This window comes from Cibotium barometz, chromosome 32, assembly GCF_041138505.1.
Source record: "Cibotium barometz isolate CiBa-2024 chromosome 32, ASM4113850v1, whole genome shotgun sequence".
Taxonomy (NCBI): domain Eukaryota; kingdom Viridiplantae; phylum Streptophyta; class Polypodiopsida; order Cyatheales; family Cibotiaceae; genus Cibotium; species Cibotium barometz.
The window spans coordinates 26,837,488-26,853,682 of NC_141077.1; the positions used below are offsets into that span (position 1 = coordinate 26,837,488).

Genomic DNA, 16,195 nt, shown 5'->3' on the forward strand with positions numbered 1-16,195 from the left:
ACGTGTTTGTACACCTTCCCTGTTGCACATCATTACTAGTTGAAGGTCGAGTTAAGGAAAGGAAAGCTTTATAATAAGGTCTACATGAATGCTTTAATTAATTATTTGAATGAAACATCTCACTTGAGACTTACCATAAAAAGGGTAAATCTCAATTCACTCTTCTTAGAGTAAAGACTTTGAAGGCTTCAAATTCGAACACCCATCTAAATTGATAGGTTACATGATGGGTGGACCTTTAACTCACCATATATATATATATATATATATATATATATATATATATATAGAGAGAGAGAGAGAGAGAGAGAGAGAGAGAGAGAGAGAGAGAGAGAGAGAGAGAGAGATCTTCTATTACGAAAAAAAAGAGAGAAGCAAGAAAAATATATTAACATCTACGAAAGGCCAAAATGGCCTATGAGACCAAATACACAATAGGAAGACCAAAAATGTCCGAAGCTAATTATCTTGGCCATCAAAAGAAAAACTTAAAAAGTCATACTAATAAAAAACTACATTGCCAAGCACCAAGTACATTCATCTCAACTCAAAATTGGATCTAATTTTGGGGTGAATGTATGTTTGAGAGAGAGAGACATGTGGGCATATCGAGCAAAAAGAATCTTCTAAAAGTAGAAGCTATGTGATCTCTCTCCCACCTACCACACCACAATAACAGTCTCAGCTCTACGAAGGGCTCGCTATAAAAGATGGCAGTCGAGAACTAATCAACAAAATCTAATCTTTGCTAATGCTGAAAAATAAAGCTATAAAAATAGAGTGTAATATATGAGGAAATTGAAGACATCATATACGTATACGTCAAAGGGGTAGAGGTATCCTGAAGGTTTCGAGAGGCTAATGCTGAAAAATAAAGCTATAAAAATAGAGTGTAATATATGAGGAAATTGAAGACATCATATGTATACGTCAAAGGGGTAGAGGTATCCTGAAGGTTTCGAGAGGCTAACAAGGCTCCGAAAAGCTCTAGCTCCTCGAAACATGTAAGGCAAACACATATAATGGTGGTGGAATATGCATGCTTTTACTATTTGCAATGCCGTTTTAATCGAACAAGCCATTGGGGGGACGCATAATGCTGGTGGAATATGCATGATTTTACTATTTGCAATGCCGTTTTAATCGAACAAGCCATTGGGGGGACACAACTCTCAAGTAAAGGCCAAATAGGCCACCAAAATATTGTTTTCACATTTCCATTAAATATATTATGTGAGTTTTTCAAGAATAAGAGTGTTTTTTCTAGGTTTTATTTTAGTATCTAATGTTTTTTTTTTGGGCATGAAATCATGTGTGATCCTTCTAGATATAGAAACAGGCACTTGTCCTGTACATGGGACTAGTTTCTCTATGAACTCTTTGTCTCGCGCTCTCTCTTGCTCTACAGACAGACTGTCTTGCGATTGTGGTGTTGCTGCCCTTACGCTTGCTAATCACAATGTGGCCCTCTCTCTGTTGGCTATAGGTCAAAACTCTCTCCTCTCTCTGTTTCTCACTCCCTCGCAACATAATGCGCTTTCTCTTTGTCCCCGTCTCTGTGTAGGATAGTGCTTACTCTGTTAACTTATTTCCATATCTCATCACCATATGGTCTTGGATTCCTCACTATTTCTATATGTTGTGGAGCTGTTTCTATATGTTGTGGAGGAGAAGGCGATGGGGTTGGGTGTTGTGGAAGAGAAGACATTGGAGTTGGGTGCCCTAAGCCTGATTAAGAACATTGATGCTAATTAACATGATTAAGACAGAGGAGAGAAAAGAAGAGAGAGATTGGGTGTCAGGGTTTTCTTGTATTCAATATGATACAAAAGGTTGCATGAATGCTTGTACATGGGTTGTTAGGCCTTTAGTTAGCCCCATAGGGGTGACCCTGGCTCTTCTACATGATTTACTGTGATATCTAATAATGAATGATGAATTGAATACTGCCGGCCATATCTGCTGGACAAAACCACCTTTTTAATATATTAAATGCTATGCTTTAAAGTCCCCTGCCTGCCTGTCGGCCAATGTATGGGCATCAACCGCCTGGCTGCCTGCTGCTAGGTCTTTTGTTGGCTGCCGGGACAGCCTGTCTACAGCCAACCATCGATGCTGATGCTTACGATGATGATGAAGATGATGGTTCTCATGATATTAATGCTTATGTTACTGATGGTTCCTATCTGTTGTACTAATCAAAGATTCAGACTTTTCATGCCGAAGATTAGCCATGGCACGGGCGTGCACGTGACAAGGGGGCATGCATACCTTAGGCTTACCTAAGGTGATAGCATTAAATTATTAGTGGACATTAATAATTTAATGCCCAGTCCCGACACAAAAAGGCGAATAAATAAATTATACTTGCTGAAAAAAAAACATCTCAAAAAATACACAATTGCAACTATTAGCATACTGGCAATCATTTTCTGGGGGCAGTGTCCATCTCAGAGCATGGTGGTAGCTTGGCGACCATCCTTTATCAAGGCTCTACCTTTTCAGAAGCCCCACTACCGCCATCCCCCTACCTCGTTCGCCCCCCGCTGCCTCTCCCTCACGCCCTCCCCCTCCCCCTCCCCCTCCAAGAAGAGGCTGGTCTTCCTCGGCACCCCCAAAGTAAGGTCCATTTTTTTGTCCAACCACCGTTTTACTCGCCTTGCAGTGGAATGATCTCATGCTTCTGTCACCTTGCAGGTTGCAGCTCATGTTTTGGATGAATTGCTTACTGCTGCTCAAGCTGAGACCTCGAATTTTGAGGTTAGCACTCTCTGATGTCCACACAACATAGAAATATGTATGTATGTATAATGTTGATGTATGTACAGTGGAGGGGGTATGTAGAATTATCATAATGTATGTGCATATCATAATGATTATGTGCCTTACTAGGTTAGGGCAACACTGCCACTGCTGCTCAAGCCAAGACCTCAAAGTTTGTGGTTAGCACTGTCTGATGTCCGCACCATGTAGAAATATGTATGTATGAATAATGTTGATGTATGTACCATAATGTATGTGCATAGGGGTATGTTTAATGATGATTGTGTGTCAAACAATGTTAAGGTGCTGTTTGCAATCCATGATCACATCACACTGCCTCAATGGAACTTGAAATAAAAGGGAATCTGCCCTAGGACGGTTAGCAAGGATGAACTGTGCCGGCAGCCAGATGCATGGTGCTCCCCCCCGGGTTGGGGTTAGCTTTTTGACGAATGGGGAAATCCATGAAGAGTGAATGCTGCTCAGCTAGCATGAAACAATCATTACCTTTGCATTTTTTTTTTGAAGATTTTAAGTGGAGTGGAGTATATGACATCTATGTGTTTTTAAACTGTGATGCTTGTTTCCAGATTGCTGCTGTCGTAACTCAACCACCTGCAGTGAAGGGACGGGGTCAGAAGCTTCTACCTTCTCCAGTGGCCGAGTTAGCAATGGATAGAAATTTTCCAACAAGCAATATCTTTTGGCCTCAAAAAGCTGGAGAGGTTTGTCAATCACTTTTTGGTGTGCTCTAGTTCATGACTGTATGGGTTTTGTTTGATAAATTTTCTATTTTTCTTTTTGCTTTTTGCGTGGTGTGTTCTTTTTCACAAGGACATCTTTTTGCTTCCATGTTATGGTGGGTAGTCTGCCAGCACGCCATGGCAGAGCAGACAGAGCATTTTAAGAAGTTGTGACAAGTCATCATCTATCAACACACGGAAATGCTGCTGATGCTTCTTTTAGATTGGGGTTAGATCAAGAGACTGATTTCTGCCCTTGTTCTAGAGAGTGCAGATGTCAGAAGTTTGAATTTGTATTCTGAAGATGCTAAAGCCCACCTTAGAGAGAGAGAGAGAGAGAGAGAGAGAGAGAGAGAGAGAGAGAGAGAGAGAGATTAGCGTCTATTAAAGTCCCAATGGGCTTATGAGACCAAAGTGATACAATAATGTCCACGGCATATCTCATCATGGAACGGAAAATAAAATAGAACAAATCAAAACTAGCTTACTGGAGTGATACAAAACTGTCCATTGAAATCTCATCATGGACTAGCATGAAACATGAAACATGAGAGGAGCATTAGCTCCCAATAGATCGTGTACCACTCTCCAATATATCAAGCATGGGTTATCTTCCTCCTCTTGGGTCCAGAAGAAGCCGGTGAGGTTGGTTGGTGAGGGAGGGACGGGGTGGCTAGGGCTGAAGCTCTCTCAAGAAAATTTTCTTGTGTCCGTGAAGCTTGAGCAGGAAGAACCCTAGGTAACGCTAGTCCGGGAAGTCAATGATCCTAGAAAAAGGGTCAAATCCCTCATGGAACAAACAATGAAACCTATGACAAAGTTCCCAACATTGAAAGAAAACTGAATTTAACAAATACAGGATGCAGAGGAACTGAAAGAAAATCATATTCACCAAAAGGTGGTTACAAAGCTGGAGTAGGCAGCACGAGGCACACCGTAGGTGCATCTAAGATCCTAGACTATGTGGAAAATGAGATGATACAACTAAGGGCAGAGGCCATCCTCATATAGCACCTAAAGAGCCCAGTCGGCTAGCATAACACAGGCCGATTGGAGCATGATGTGGAACATGCCAGAAAAAAGGTGCCAAAAATGTGGAAACAATAAAAAAAATATGGGAAAATTTCCAAGGTTGGGGGAGGTACTTCAGAGGTGCTGGAATAGCGGGGAAGCACCTAGAACAGTGGAGATGACCTCTCCAACACCTCCTCTTACCCCTCCAACACCTCCTCTTGAGCTCCACTGAAGAGGACCGATACCGGCCCGTGGAAGTAAGTAATGCAAAGTTGGTTTGGAAAGTGCTTGGTAAAGATGTCCGCCACATTGTCCCTAGTAGGACAATACTCCAGTGTTAAGGTACCGAGCGCCAAGTAGTTGTTAGCAGTCATTTCTTGTTTGTACATTACACCAGGGCCTCTGTTGTGGGTGTGCCCGCCCAGTTTTGGTGTTTCCCCATTTTTCCTCACTCTCCATGTATTTTTTTCATTTTTTTTGAGGTGTGGAGGGTTGTTGGCTGATTCTGTTGTTGGCCGACTTGTCTGTTTGCCCCGACCTGATCTGCTGTCCTGGCCGACTACAGGCACCTGGCCGACCAGGACTTTTGCTGGTCGTGGGCCTTTGGTGCTGGTTGTGAGCATTGGTTGTTGTCGGCCTGTTTTAGACTGGCCGACCAGCAGCCTGGGGCCATAAAATGGCCCCTGGCCCCCCCGCACTCTTCGTTGAGTATTGTACCGGATCTAGTGTATATAGTGCAGAGTTCAGACAGCCACACTATCTCTCATCTGCGTTTTCTCTTCCACACACACTTCAGTGTTTTTCCTACTGGAGGTTCTCTTGCGTTTTCTCTTCTTCATGTTGGTGTCTTTCTACGTTGTGCTCTCAGCAGTTTGTCATATCCGCTGCGTATTCCGACATGGTATCAGAGCCCCAGGTGGCTTGAAGGTTGGAGACAATTGGAGAGCTTGCGGGACTGTTTCTTAAAGACCTTGGAAATTACGGGAGATTTGAAGAGCTTGCAAGACTGCTGGTTTTTGGGTGCTGATTGGAGATCTCTTGGGCTGTTCGGGACTTGGAGATTGGGTAGAAGGCGGCCATCACCGTTGGACAGCCACCTTGCATATTAGTTGCAGCCTCTTCATCTTTTTTCCCACGCACCCTCCCTTCATGAGACCAAAGTAACCACCCCGATGGCAGACTTGCTTGAGAGGGCTGAGAAGCACGTGAAGATCCCTACTCTCCCCACATTCCCTGTGGATCGAGTGTTGGATGGGACCAACTACGGCATATGGAAGGTAATGATGGAGTCTGTATTGGAGTCTTATGACTTGGCTGATTTCATTATTGTTGGTGTTCCATGGCCAGAGTTGGAGGATGGGGAGTTGTTACTGTCACCATTGAGCTATCTAATGGTCCTCTTATCTTCTTGTGTGAGCTTTGGGCTCTGGATGAGCATACTCCGTAGTGGTGCTCCATCGCTAGGACTGGCACGGCGTGATTCGTAGTGCCAGGGACGGGTGGATTGCACACGGTGTATGTTTCTGGATTACCACCGCTAGGACTGGCACGGCGTGATCCGTAGTGCCAGGGACGGGTGGATTGTACACTGTGTGTGTACCTGGAATTGACTTTCCGGTGGGCCTGCTTGTGCCCGGAAATGTCAAGTATTGTGCAAGTACATGAACGGAGATTATCCTTTAACAATGTTGCATTGTGCACTCATGTTTGCCTGCCTTTGAAATGTTTTCGCGTGAACTGGTTTCGTTTGCATGCCTGACATGTGTGTCTAGCTCAGGGGTCGGGGACGCCCTCCCGTGAGCCGTGGAATGCCTTGTCTTTTGACAGGTTTTGTGGCGTGTGAACAGGTGGGAAATCCTTATTTTAATAAGAGTTTTAAGTTATAAGCCTTATAACTTACAGGTTTCATACTTCATTAAAAGTAGGTGGACACTTTATAAGTGTGGGCACCCTCTTTTGGCCTGGGCACCCTTTTATAGCATGTGGGGTGGGGGTTGGCCACCTACCCCACCTACCACACCCAATCCTTTGCATGGGAGGAAGGCGCCTCACTTCCAGCCCTCTTCCTTGCATTCGTGAGGAGAAAAAACAGGACTGCCTGTTGCTGGGATTTTGAGAAAACAGGCCGTACAGCAGCTGGAGCACTCATTATTCTCATGAAACAGGTCGTACAGCTCCCATTCCTACTATTGTTTGAGGATTGAACCACACAGCAGGTACAGCAGGTATATTATCCTCATTTCTTGCTGATTCTGGTCGTACAGTAGGTACAGCAGGTACAGGAAGTACAATATCATCAGTACCTGTTGATTCTGGGCGTAGAGCATCTTTGGAACCCTTTTCCCATGGACTGAATGGTACATCTTCTCTCTTTTCACTTCCATGCGTGGATTCAGGTCTGGACAGCTCTCTTTTTCTCTCACGTGTGTACTCAAAACAGCTAGCAGGTGCCCTCTTCACTTCCCCATGTGATTCAGGTCAGTACAAGCATTCACGTGTGATTCAGACCAGCAACAGGTCTCTTCACTCCCACGTGTGATTCAGGTCAGGCCAGTGGGGTTCTCCGCGTGGATTTAGGTCATACGCATTCCCTACAAGTGGCCCAGGTTGTTTCACTTTTCCTAGTGGCTGTACGGTGGCTCCAGAAGATTTTCATCGCGAAGAACGAGGAATTCTCCTGCTCTCCTATGTCTGGACTCCTCTTCCATTCACTGAGTCAACTCCGTGAGGGTGCCCCATCATTAGGACTGGCACGGCGTGATCCGTAGTGCCAGGGATGGGTGGATTACACGCGGAGTGAGACTCTGGAAGGTGCTATGGACGGGGCAGCCCTTGGTGACTGCAGACTCGGCATCAACAAACATATTTGGGTTTGATACTTTGTTTTCATTGTGCATTGCTTATTGGAAATCTGGCCTTGGGCCCGTGTACTTGTAACAAATTCTCCCAAGTAATAATATCATTCCTTGGGGGGGGGCCGGCCGTTCCGGCCTCAGTGTGGTGTCATCTATCTATGCTCAGAGTTGTTAATTACTTCTTGCTATTTTGTCTTGTGCTATTGTCTTTTAAGAGTGTATATTAAAGTGCTATTTGGAGGAGTGAGTCCAGGAAGGGGTGACCCCTGCTTGGGTCTCGTTTCAGTGGTATCAGAGCACGGATCTTCCTTTTTCTACATTGGGAGACGATCCAAAGGCTTCCTGACCACTCTCCATTAGTGACTTTACTCTTATTATGGCTAGCCAAGCAAGTAGCAAGGAAGTGCCAAATTCAAAGGGGCACTCCAGTGGAACACAAGCAAGTGGAAGGATGCCTTATGCCCGTGATCATGTATGGTTGGGACAGCCGTCCCGTGGCAAGGAGAAAATGCAGGAGCAAGAGCAAGAGCCAAGTGCCATGAATGCTGAAATTCAGCGTATGCGAGAGCTTCTCCATGCCAGGGAGATGGAATTGGCCAACCTACGTGAGGACGCACACATTCAACAAGTGCTAGATGCAAAGAAAAAGGAGGCAACCGTCTTTCAAGACTTTGAAGCTTTGGCTCGTGGATCATGGCTGAAACCTCGTGAGCTAGCTCTTTCATTCTTAGTGGACAAGGGTGATGTATTGCAGGGCCAGGATGGGGAGCTTGTTATAAAGAGATCTCCATTGGTGGACATGCCTGGGATAGCCTCTCCAAAGCTGAAATCTGCTGTCCACAAAGAGGAGCCTTCCATTACATCCCGACGTGATTCTACCTTACATGGGAGGCATAGCCATGCCTATGAAGGTAACATTACTTCTAGAGATGATCGTTACAAGCCTCATTCTTCATCTTTGCAGGTTTTTCATGGGCTTAGAGAGCACCGACATCCCCGTACTACTACTTTACCTGTTGAACTCTCCCGTGAAGAGCCATTTCTTCATGCTCCCATCTCCACACCCTCTCCGGATTATGCTTATGTTGCAAGAGATAGTGGTGGGGCTACACACATGCATGCAGGTACAGCACATGGTTCACGTCCACCTATGCCACCTTTGTATGCAGGAGCATCTATGGATGCCAGGGCTGATCCACATGAACGTGGAATCAAGAGGAAGCATGGGGATTATGAGCATCATGTTCATAAGCAAAAGGAATTCAAAGCCGGGGACAAATCCGTCAAGTTCGAGACATATCATGGTGAGTTTGATGCTTCAAAAGCTATGTCATTTGTTTCCCAGTTTGACATTGCTTTTAGTGATGAGGATTTTTCAGAAAAGTCCAAGGTGAGGCATGCCAGCATGTTCTTGAAGGGCACGGCCGCTCATTGGTGGCTTGCAGAAAAGCTCTCAGGCACTCCCGTGGACACTTGGGCTGAATTCAAAACTAGATTCTATGCCCAATTCTTACCCCCTAATGCCAAGAAGAACATCCGCAAGAAGTGGGATTGGGTTAAGCAGAATGAAGGTGAGTCAGTTCATGCTTATGTATCCAAGTTTTGGAAAACACTCTTGGAAGTTTCCCCTATTATGCAGGTAAATGATGAGGAACGCAAGAGAAAGTTTGAATCGGGACTCCAACCGGTTTACCAATCGGGCTTGGAGTTGTACCCAAACTACACTCTACAACAGCTCATTTCAGCTGCTTTGGCCACCGAGCAATTGGAGCAAAAGCTGAAGCAAAACTATAGAGATGGACATGCTCAAAAGGGGAAGGACAAGGCTGTCCCAAATCTGCATAAGGGCGGACAGCCACCTAAAAGGGACTCCAATGAAGTTAAGGGAGCTACAAAAGCTGAAAGTACCTCAGAGAAGAAGCGTCCCAACAAAAGGCCTAACTATGGACTTACTCCGGAACAAAGGGTGCAATATATACGTGACGGTAAGTGCTTTTCTTGTGGTAGTAAAGATCACATGGTCCGGCAATGCCCAAAGAAAGCAGGCAAAGAGGATGCAAAGGAAACCAAGGTTAATGTGCACATGGTGCCCGATGTACAAGGGGGGACAGCCCATGATGTTTTGGATAGGATGGTATGCAAGGCATGGGGACAGCTCAAAGATCAGCCCGCATTATTTATGTTTGATGATTGTGCCACGGACAACTTCATATCATTGGAAATGGCTACAGCATTGGGCATTAGTGTGGGTGACATGGGACCGGAGATTGAGGCCGGAAGTGCATTTGTTGGCAAGAAAGTCAAGGTCACACCTCTTATTGGCAAACTTCGCATGCATATTCAGGGATATTTGGACCATGAGAACTTCCTCATTGCACCATTAAATGGGTGTGACGTATTGCTTGGAAAGCCTTGGCACTCCCGTCTTGATCCTCGCAAGGCTTACAAGACCAACTGGATCACATTTATGCATAGGGGCAAAGAGCACGTTATTGATGCCGGTGTGGAAGGGAATTCTATCCCTATTGTATCCCACATACAAATAAATAAAGCCATGAGAAAGGGTCTTTGCTCGTACATGATTTTTGTTCGTGATAGAGTAGACCATGTTGATCATTCTCTTGATTCTCTCACATGTGATAGGCTGGAATTTTTGAAACAATATGAAGATTGCTTTACAGATTCACTTCCAGGGGAGCTACCACCACCACGGCCGGAGGATCATCGTATAGACCTTGTGCCTGGCAGTTCTCCACCAAATAGGCCGGCATACCGTGTGAGTGCATCACAGCAGGAGGAGATCATGAAGCAAGTCAATGAGCTCATGCAAAAAGGTTTGATCCGCCCTAGCTCTTCACCGTATTGCTCTCCCGTACTTCTAGTGCAGAAGAAGGATCTCTCTTATCGTATGTGTGTGGATTATCCGGCTCTAAATAAGCTAACCATCAAGAATAGGTTTCCTATTCCTCGCATTGATGATATTTTGGATAGATTGGATGGCTCGGCATCTTTCAGTCGGATTGATTTGAAGAGTGGATATCATCAAGTACGGGTAGTACCAGAGGATGTGCATAAGACCGCTTTCAGGACAGCATTTGGTTTGTATGAGTATCTTGTTATGCCTTTTGGTCTTACAAATGCTCCTGCCACTTTTAACCGTATGATGGACAGAATTTTTAGAGATCATCGATCTTTCACTGGAGTTTTCTTCGATGACATCTTGGTTTATTCCAAGAGTGAAGAAGAGCACAGAAAGCATTTGGCCATAGTCTTTGAAGAACTCCGAAAGCATAGACTTCACATCAATGCTAAGAAGAGTGAGTTCTTCCTCTCCGAAATTCATTATCTTGGGCATATTGTTTCTCAAGATGGCATACGAATGGATCCCGCCAAGATTGAGGCTATCAAGAATTGGCCTGAACTCAAGTCAGTGCATGAGGTTCGTAGTTTTCTTGGGTTATGCTCATACTATAGACGGTTCATATGGCATTTTGCTTTGATTGCTGCCCCTCTTCATCAGTTGACAAAGAAGAAAGTCCTCTTTCAGTGGACTTCATTGGAAAGCAAAGCTTTCTATTCACTAAAGGATGCAATCATATCTGGGCCCGTGTTGATCATTCCTGACTTGCACAAGCCATTCTTTGTGGAATGTGATGCATGTGGAGATTGTGTAGGTGCTCTCCTAAACCAGGAAGGACACCCCGTGGCATTTGAGAGCCGCCGTTTGCGTGATACGGAGCTTTCTTTGGGGATCTATGAGAAGGAGCTATTGGCAGTGGTTCATGCATTGACCATATGGAAGCACTATCTTCTGGGTGCAGAGTTTATGGTGAAGACCGACAACCAAAGCTTACGGTATTTTCTCACACAAACTAAACTCTCAGAGAAGCATATGCGGATGGCAAATTTCCTCTCTATGTTTCATTTTCAGATTGTGCATACACCGGGAAAGAAGAATGTGGTGGCCGATGCATTGTCTCGAAGGCCGTATGTAGCTTCTATCTCTATTGCCTCTCATGGAGACTTGTCGTCTATGCAAAATAAGTACCATATAGATGCTGATTTTTCAGATTTATGGGCTGATTTGGTGGCTGGTCATACTCATGCATCATATGTGATCAAAGATGGGTATCTCCTTAAAGATAATTGCCTTTGTGTGCTCACAGATTTGAGGCAAAAAGTGTTGGATGAATGCCATGCTCCACCGTATGCAGGACATAGAGGCATTCTACCTACTACTCATATGGTTGAACGCTACTTCTTTTGGCCAGGGATGAGGAAGGACATTGAGGCTTATGTACGTGCTTGCCTTACTTGCCAAAAGGTCAAGTTTGATCGTCAGAAGTCTCCTGGATTGCTTCTACCATTGCCTATTCCCTCGCAGCCATGGGAGAGTATAGCTATGGATTTCATCATGGATTTGCCTCGCACTCAGCAAGGTAATGATGCTATATGGACTATTGTTGACCGGTTTAGCAAGCAAGCTCATTTCTTGCCGGTCAAGAAGACGATCAAGGCAGATCATATGGCAAAAGTTTTCTTATCACAGGTATTCAAGCATCATGGTATGCCTAAATCTATTGTGGGTGACCGTGATCCTCGAACTACCAGTCTCTTTTGGAGAGCACTTTTTGACAATATGGGCACAAAGCTGAATTTTTCATCCGCTTTTCATCCTCAATCCGATGGTCAAAGTGAAGCAGCAAATTCAGCCGTATTGGACCTTCTCAAATGCTATGTGCCTGATCAAAAGACTTTGTGGGAAAAGTATTTGCCACTTGTGGAATTTGCATACAATAACACGGTGCATGCTTCTACTGGGAAGGCTCCCTTTGAGATAGTTTATGGCAAAGTGGTATTGCCTCCCATCCTACGTACTAAGGATGAGATTTTTCCTGCTGATGACATTGTCAGGGACTTGGATGTTGCCTTTGCACAGGTTCGGACAGCCATAGCCCGTTCTCAAGAGAAGCATAAGAAGGTTGCAGACAAGCATAGAAAGCATTTGGATGTCAAGGTAAATGATTGGGTATTGCTGAAATTCGAAAAAGCTAGACTCCGTAAGAGATCTGGTAAGGAGGGCATGTTTCCCAAGCTCTCATCCAGGTATTATGGGCCTTTCAAAGTCATTGAGCAGATCAATGAAGTTGCTTTTCGTTTAGCATTGCCATCCCATTGGAAGATACATAATGCTTTCCATGTTAGGCTCTTACGAAAGTATGTGGGTCCGGAACCAAGTCTTCCTATCATTGAGGATCCACCAGAAGTGGATGAGTTGGAAGAGATTTTGCAACCGGAGCAGATTGTCTTCCATAAAGAGCGTAAGCTACCTGCAGGTAAGCTTGTGAGACGCTATTTGGTGAAGTTCAAGAACTATCTCCCCATTGATGCTAAGTGGGTTGATGAGGACTACTTCAAAGATTATCCGCAGCTTCTCCATGACTATTTGGAAGCTTTTCAGTTGCGGACAACTGTTTAGAAGACGGGGAGATGTCACCATTGAGCTATCTAATGGTCCTCTTATCTTCTTGTGTGAGCTTTGGGCTCTGGATGAGCATATTCCGTAGTGGTGATCCATCGCTAGGACTGGCACGGTGTGATTCGTAGTGCCAGGGACGGGTGGATTGCACACGGTGTATGTTTCTGGATTACCACCGCTAGGACTGGCACAGCGTGATCCGTAGTGCCAAGGACGGGTGGATTGTACACTGTGTGTGTACCTGGAATTGACTTTCCGGTGGGCCTGCTTGTGCCCGGAAATGTCAAGTATTGTGCAAGTACATGAACGGAGATTATCCTTTAACAATGTTGCATTGTGCACTCATGTTTGCCTGCCTTTGAAATGTTTTCGCGTGAACTGGTTTCGTTTGCATGCCTGACATGTGTGTCTAGCTCAGGGGTCGGGGACGCCCTCCCGTGAGCCGTGGAATGCCTTGTCTTTTGACAGGTTTTGTGGCGTGTGAACAGGTGGGAAATCCTTATTTTAATAAGAGTTTTAAGTTATAAGCCTTATAACTTACAGGTTTCATACTTCATTAAAAGTAGGTGGACACTTTATAAGTGTGGGCACCCTCTTTTGGCCTGGGCACCCTTTTATAGCATGTGGGGTGGGGGTTGGCCACCTACCCCACCTACCACACCCAATCCTTTGCATGGGAGGAAGGCGCCTCACTTCCAGCCCTCTTCCTTGCATTCGTGAGGAGAAAAAACAGGACTGCCTGCTGGGATTTTGAGAAAACAGGCCGTACAGCAGCTGGAGCACTCATTATTCTCATGAAACAGGTCGTACAGCTCCCATTCCTACTATTGTTTGAGGACTGAACCACACAGCAGGTACAGCAGGTATATTATCCTCATTTCTTGCTGATTCTGGTCGTACAGTAGGTACAGCAGGTACAGGAAGTACAATATCATCAGTACCTGTTGATTCTGGGCGTACAACATCTTTGGAACCCTTTTCCCATGGACTGAATGGTACAGCTTCTCTCTTTTCACTTCCATGCGTGGATTCAGGTCTGGACAGCTCTCTTTTTCTCTCACGTGTGTACTCAAAACAGCTAGCAGGTGCCCTCTTCACTTCCCCATGTGATTCAGGTCAGTACAAGCATTCACGTGTGATTCAGACCAGCAACAGGTCTCTTCACTCCCACGTGTGATTCAGGTCAGGCCAGTGGGGTTCTCCGCATGGATTTAGGTCATACGCATTCCCTACAAGTGGCCCAGGTTGTTTCACTTTTCCTACTGGCTGTACGGTGGCTCCAGAAGATTTTCATCGCGAAGAACGAGGAATTCTCCTGCTCTCCTATGTCTGGACTCCTCTTCCATTCACCGAGTCAACTCCGTGAGGGTGCCCCATCGTTAGGACTGGCACGGCGTGATCCGTAGTGCCAGGGACGGGTGGATTACACGCGGAGTGTGACTCTGGAAGGTGCTATGGACGGGGCAGCCCTTGGTGACTGCAGACTTGGCATCAACAAACATATTCGGGTTTGATACTTTGTTTTCATTGTGCATTGCTTATTGGAAATCTGGCCTTGGGCCCGTGTACTTGTAACAAATTCTCCCAAGTAATAATATCATTCCTTGGGGGGGGGCCGGCCGTTCCGGCCTCAGTGTGGTGTCATCTATCTATGCTCAGAGTTGTTAATTACTTCTTGCTATTTTGTCTTGTGCTATTGTCTTTTAAGAGTGTATATTAAAGTGCTATTTGGAGGAGTGAGTCCAGGAAGGGGTGACCCCTGCTTGGGTCTCGTTTCAGTTACCCTCTACTTGGAAAGAACGGGAGGCCCAGGCATAGTTGTGGGATCGTGTCAGTGCCTGTGTGCTTTCTTTCATCTTCCTAAATTGCACACCACAGGTGATCAACCATATAAAGCATATGATGCTGGCCAAAGGGATTTGGCAGCATTTGGCTTCTTTGTACAACAGGGTATCACTCATGAAGAGGATCTCCTTGGAAGTTCAGATGCGGGTGATGGATCCTGCAAAGTCGTTGACGCTGTAGGAGTACATCAACAAGTTGTAGGCTCTTCAGCAGGAGGTTCTTTAGGCTGGGAAGGAGATATCTTCAGAGGACATGGCCATCACTTTGCTGTCTCATCTGACCTCTCAGTACTCAGCATTTTACTCCTCTTTGATCACCAGTGGCTCAGCACCATCACATGGGAGAAGCTTGTGCCTATGGTCTTGGACCAGGAAGAGCGTTTTTCGAACCCTCCACAGGGCGGAGGTTTTGAGGCCTTGACTGGCCAGCGGTTGCAAGGCCGCATTTAGGGCAAAGGGAAGTCTTCTGAGCAGGAGCCCGACGTTGAGTGTGACGCCTTGAAGGCAAAGAGGACCTGTAACAATTGTGGTGAGAAAGGCCATTATTGGAGAAAATGTCCTAAGCGGAACACCGAGAAGGGTGAAGATTCCTCAGTAGTAACCGTGAAGACTCTAGCTTTTGTGCACTAGGAGATTATGGACACCGGCGTTTCATCTTCTTCGAGCAGGGAGGCTGTTGGACTCATCGCTAGGGACACTCGGGATTGGATTCTTGATAGTGGTGCTTCCAAGCACATGACTCCTTCTCGAGCGTTATTGCAGGATCTTCGGAGGCATGCAGGTCACATCGTGATTGGTGATGAGTCCACTATACCTATTCACAATGAGGGCAGGTTAGACATCCAGGAGCTGAGAGGGGGTGTTAGCAGTCATCTCTTGTTTGTACATTACACCAGGGCCTCTGTTGTGGGTGTGCCCTTCCAGTTTTGGTGTTTCCCCATTTTTCCTCACTCTCCATGTATTTTTTCCATTTTTTCTGAGATGTGTAGGGCTGTCAGTTGATTCTGTTGCTGGCCGACTTGTCTGTTTGCTACCCGACCTGATCTGCTGTCCTAGCCGACCAGGGCTGCAGGCACTTGGCCGACCAGGGCTTTTGCTTGTCGTGGGCCTTTGGTGCTGGTCGTGATCATTGGCTGCTGTCGGCTTGTTTTAGATTGGCCGACCAGCAGCCTAGGCCATATAAAATGGCCCCTTGCCATGGCTGTGGGACAACCTCTATTGCCTGGCCGCCTGGCTAGGTAGGGCCTCTAGGCTTGTCGGCTGGTTGGCCAGGCCCCTTGGGCTGGCCGATAGCCTGCCCAACCTGTAATATGCGGAAGTTTCGGAGAAGGATCGGTAACTTCAATACTCAGAATTCAGCATCTTTTCGCGACGGAAATTAACGCACAAGCTAAAAGGAGATGTGCAGAAAATAGAGAGAGAGAGGGAGAGATGGAGAGGACACAATATTGGGCCCTGATTACCCTCTGTAGGGCCCCCACCACGGATGGTGTATTT

The 16,195-nt window shown here is 45.8% G+C and overlaps 1 protein-coding gene across 1 annotated transcript in view; it reads left to right on the forward strand.

Annotated features, from left to right (window-relative positions):
- The first annotated feature begins 2,429 nt into the window (after positions 1-2,429).
- Positions 2,430-16,195, forward strand: part of PDE194 (formyltransferase) — a 74,070-nt gene continuing 60,304 nt past the window's right edge. The window contains exons 1-3 of the mRNA XM_086772166.1: positions 2,430-2,619; positions 2,698-2,760; positions 3,354-3,488. Coding sequence (XP_086628292.1) covers positions 2,458-2,619; positions 2,698-2,760; positions 3,354-3,488 — 360 coding nt within the window. The 5' untranslated portion in view covers positions 2,430-2,457. The remainder of the gene's footprint in view (positions 2,620-2,697; positions 2,761-3,353; positions 3,489-16,195) is intronic.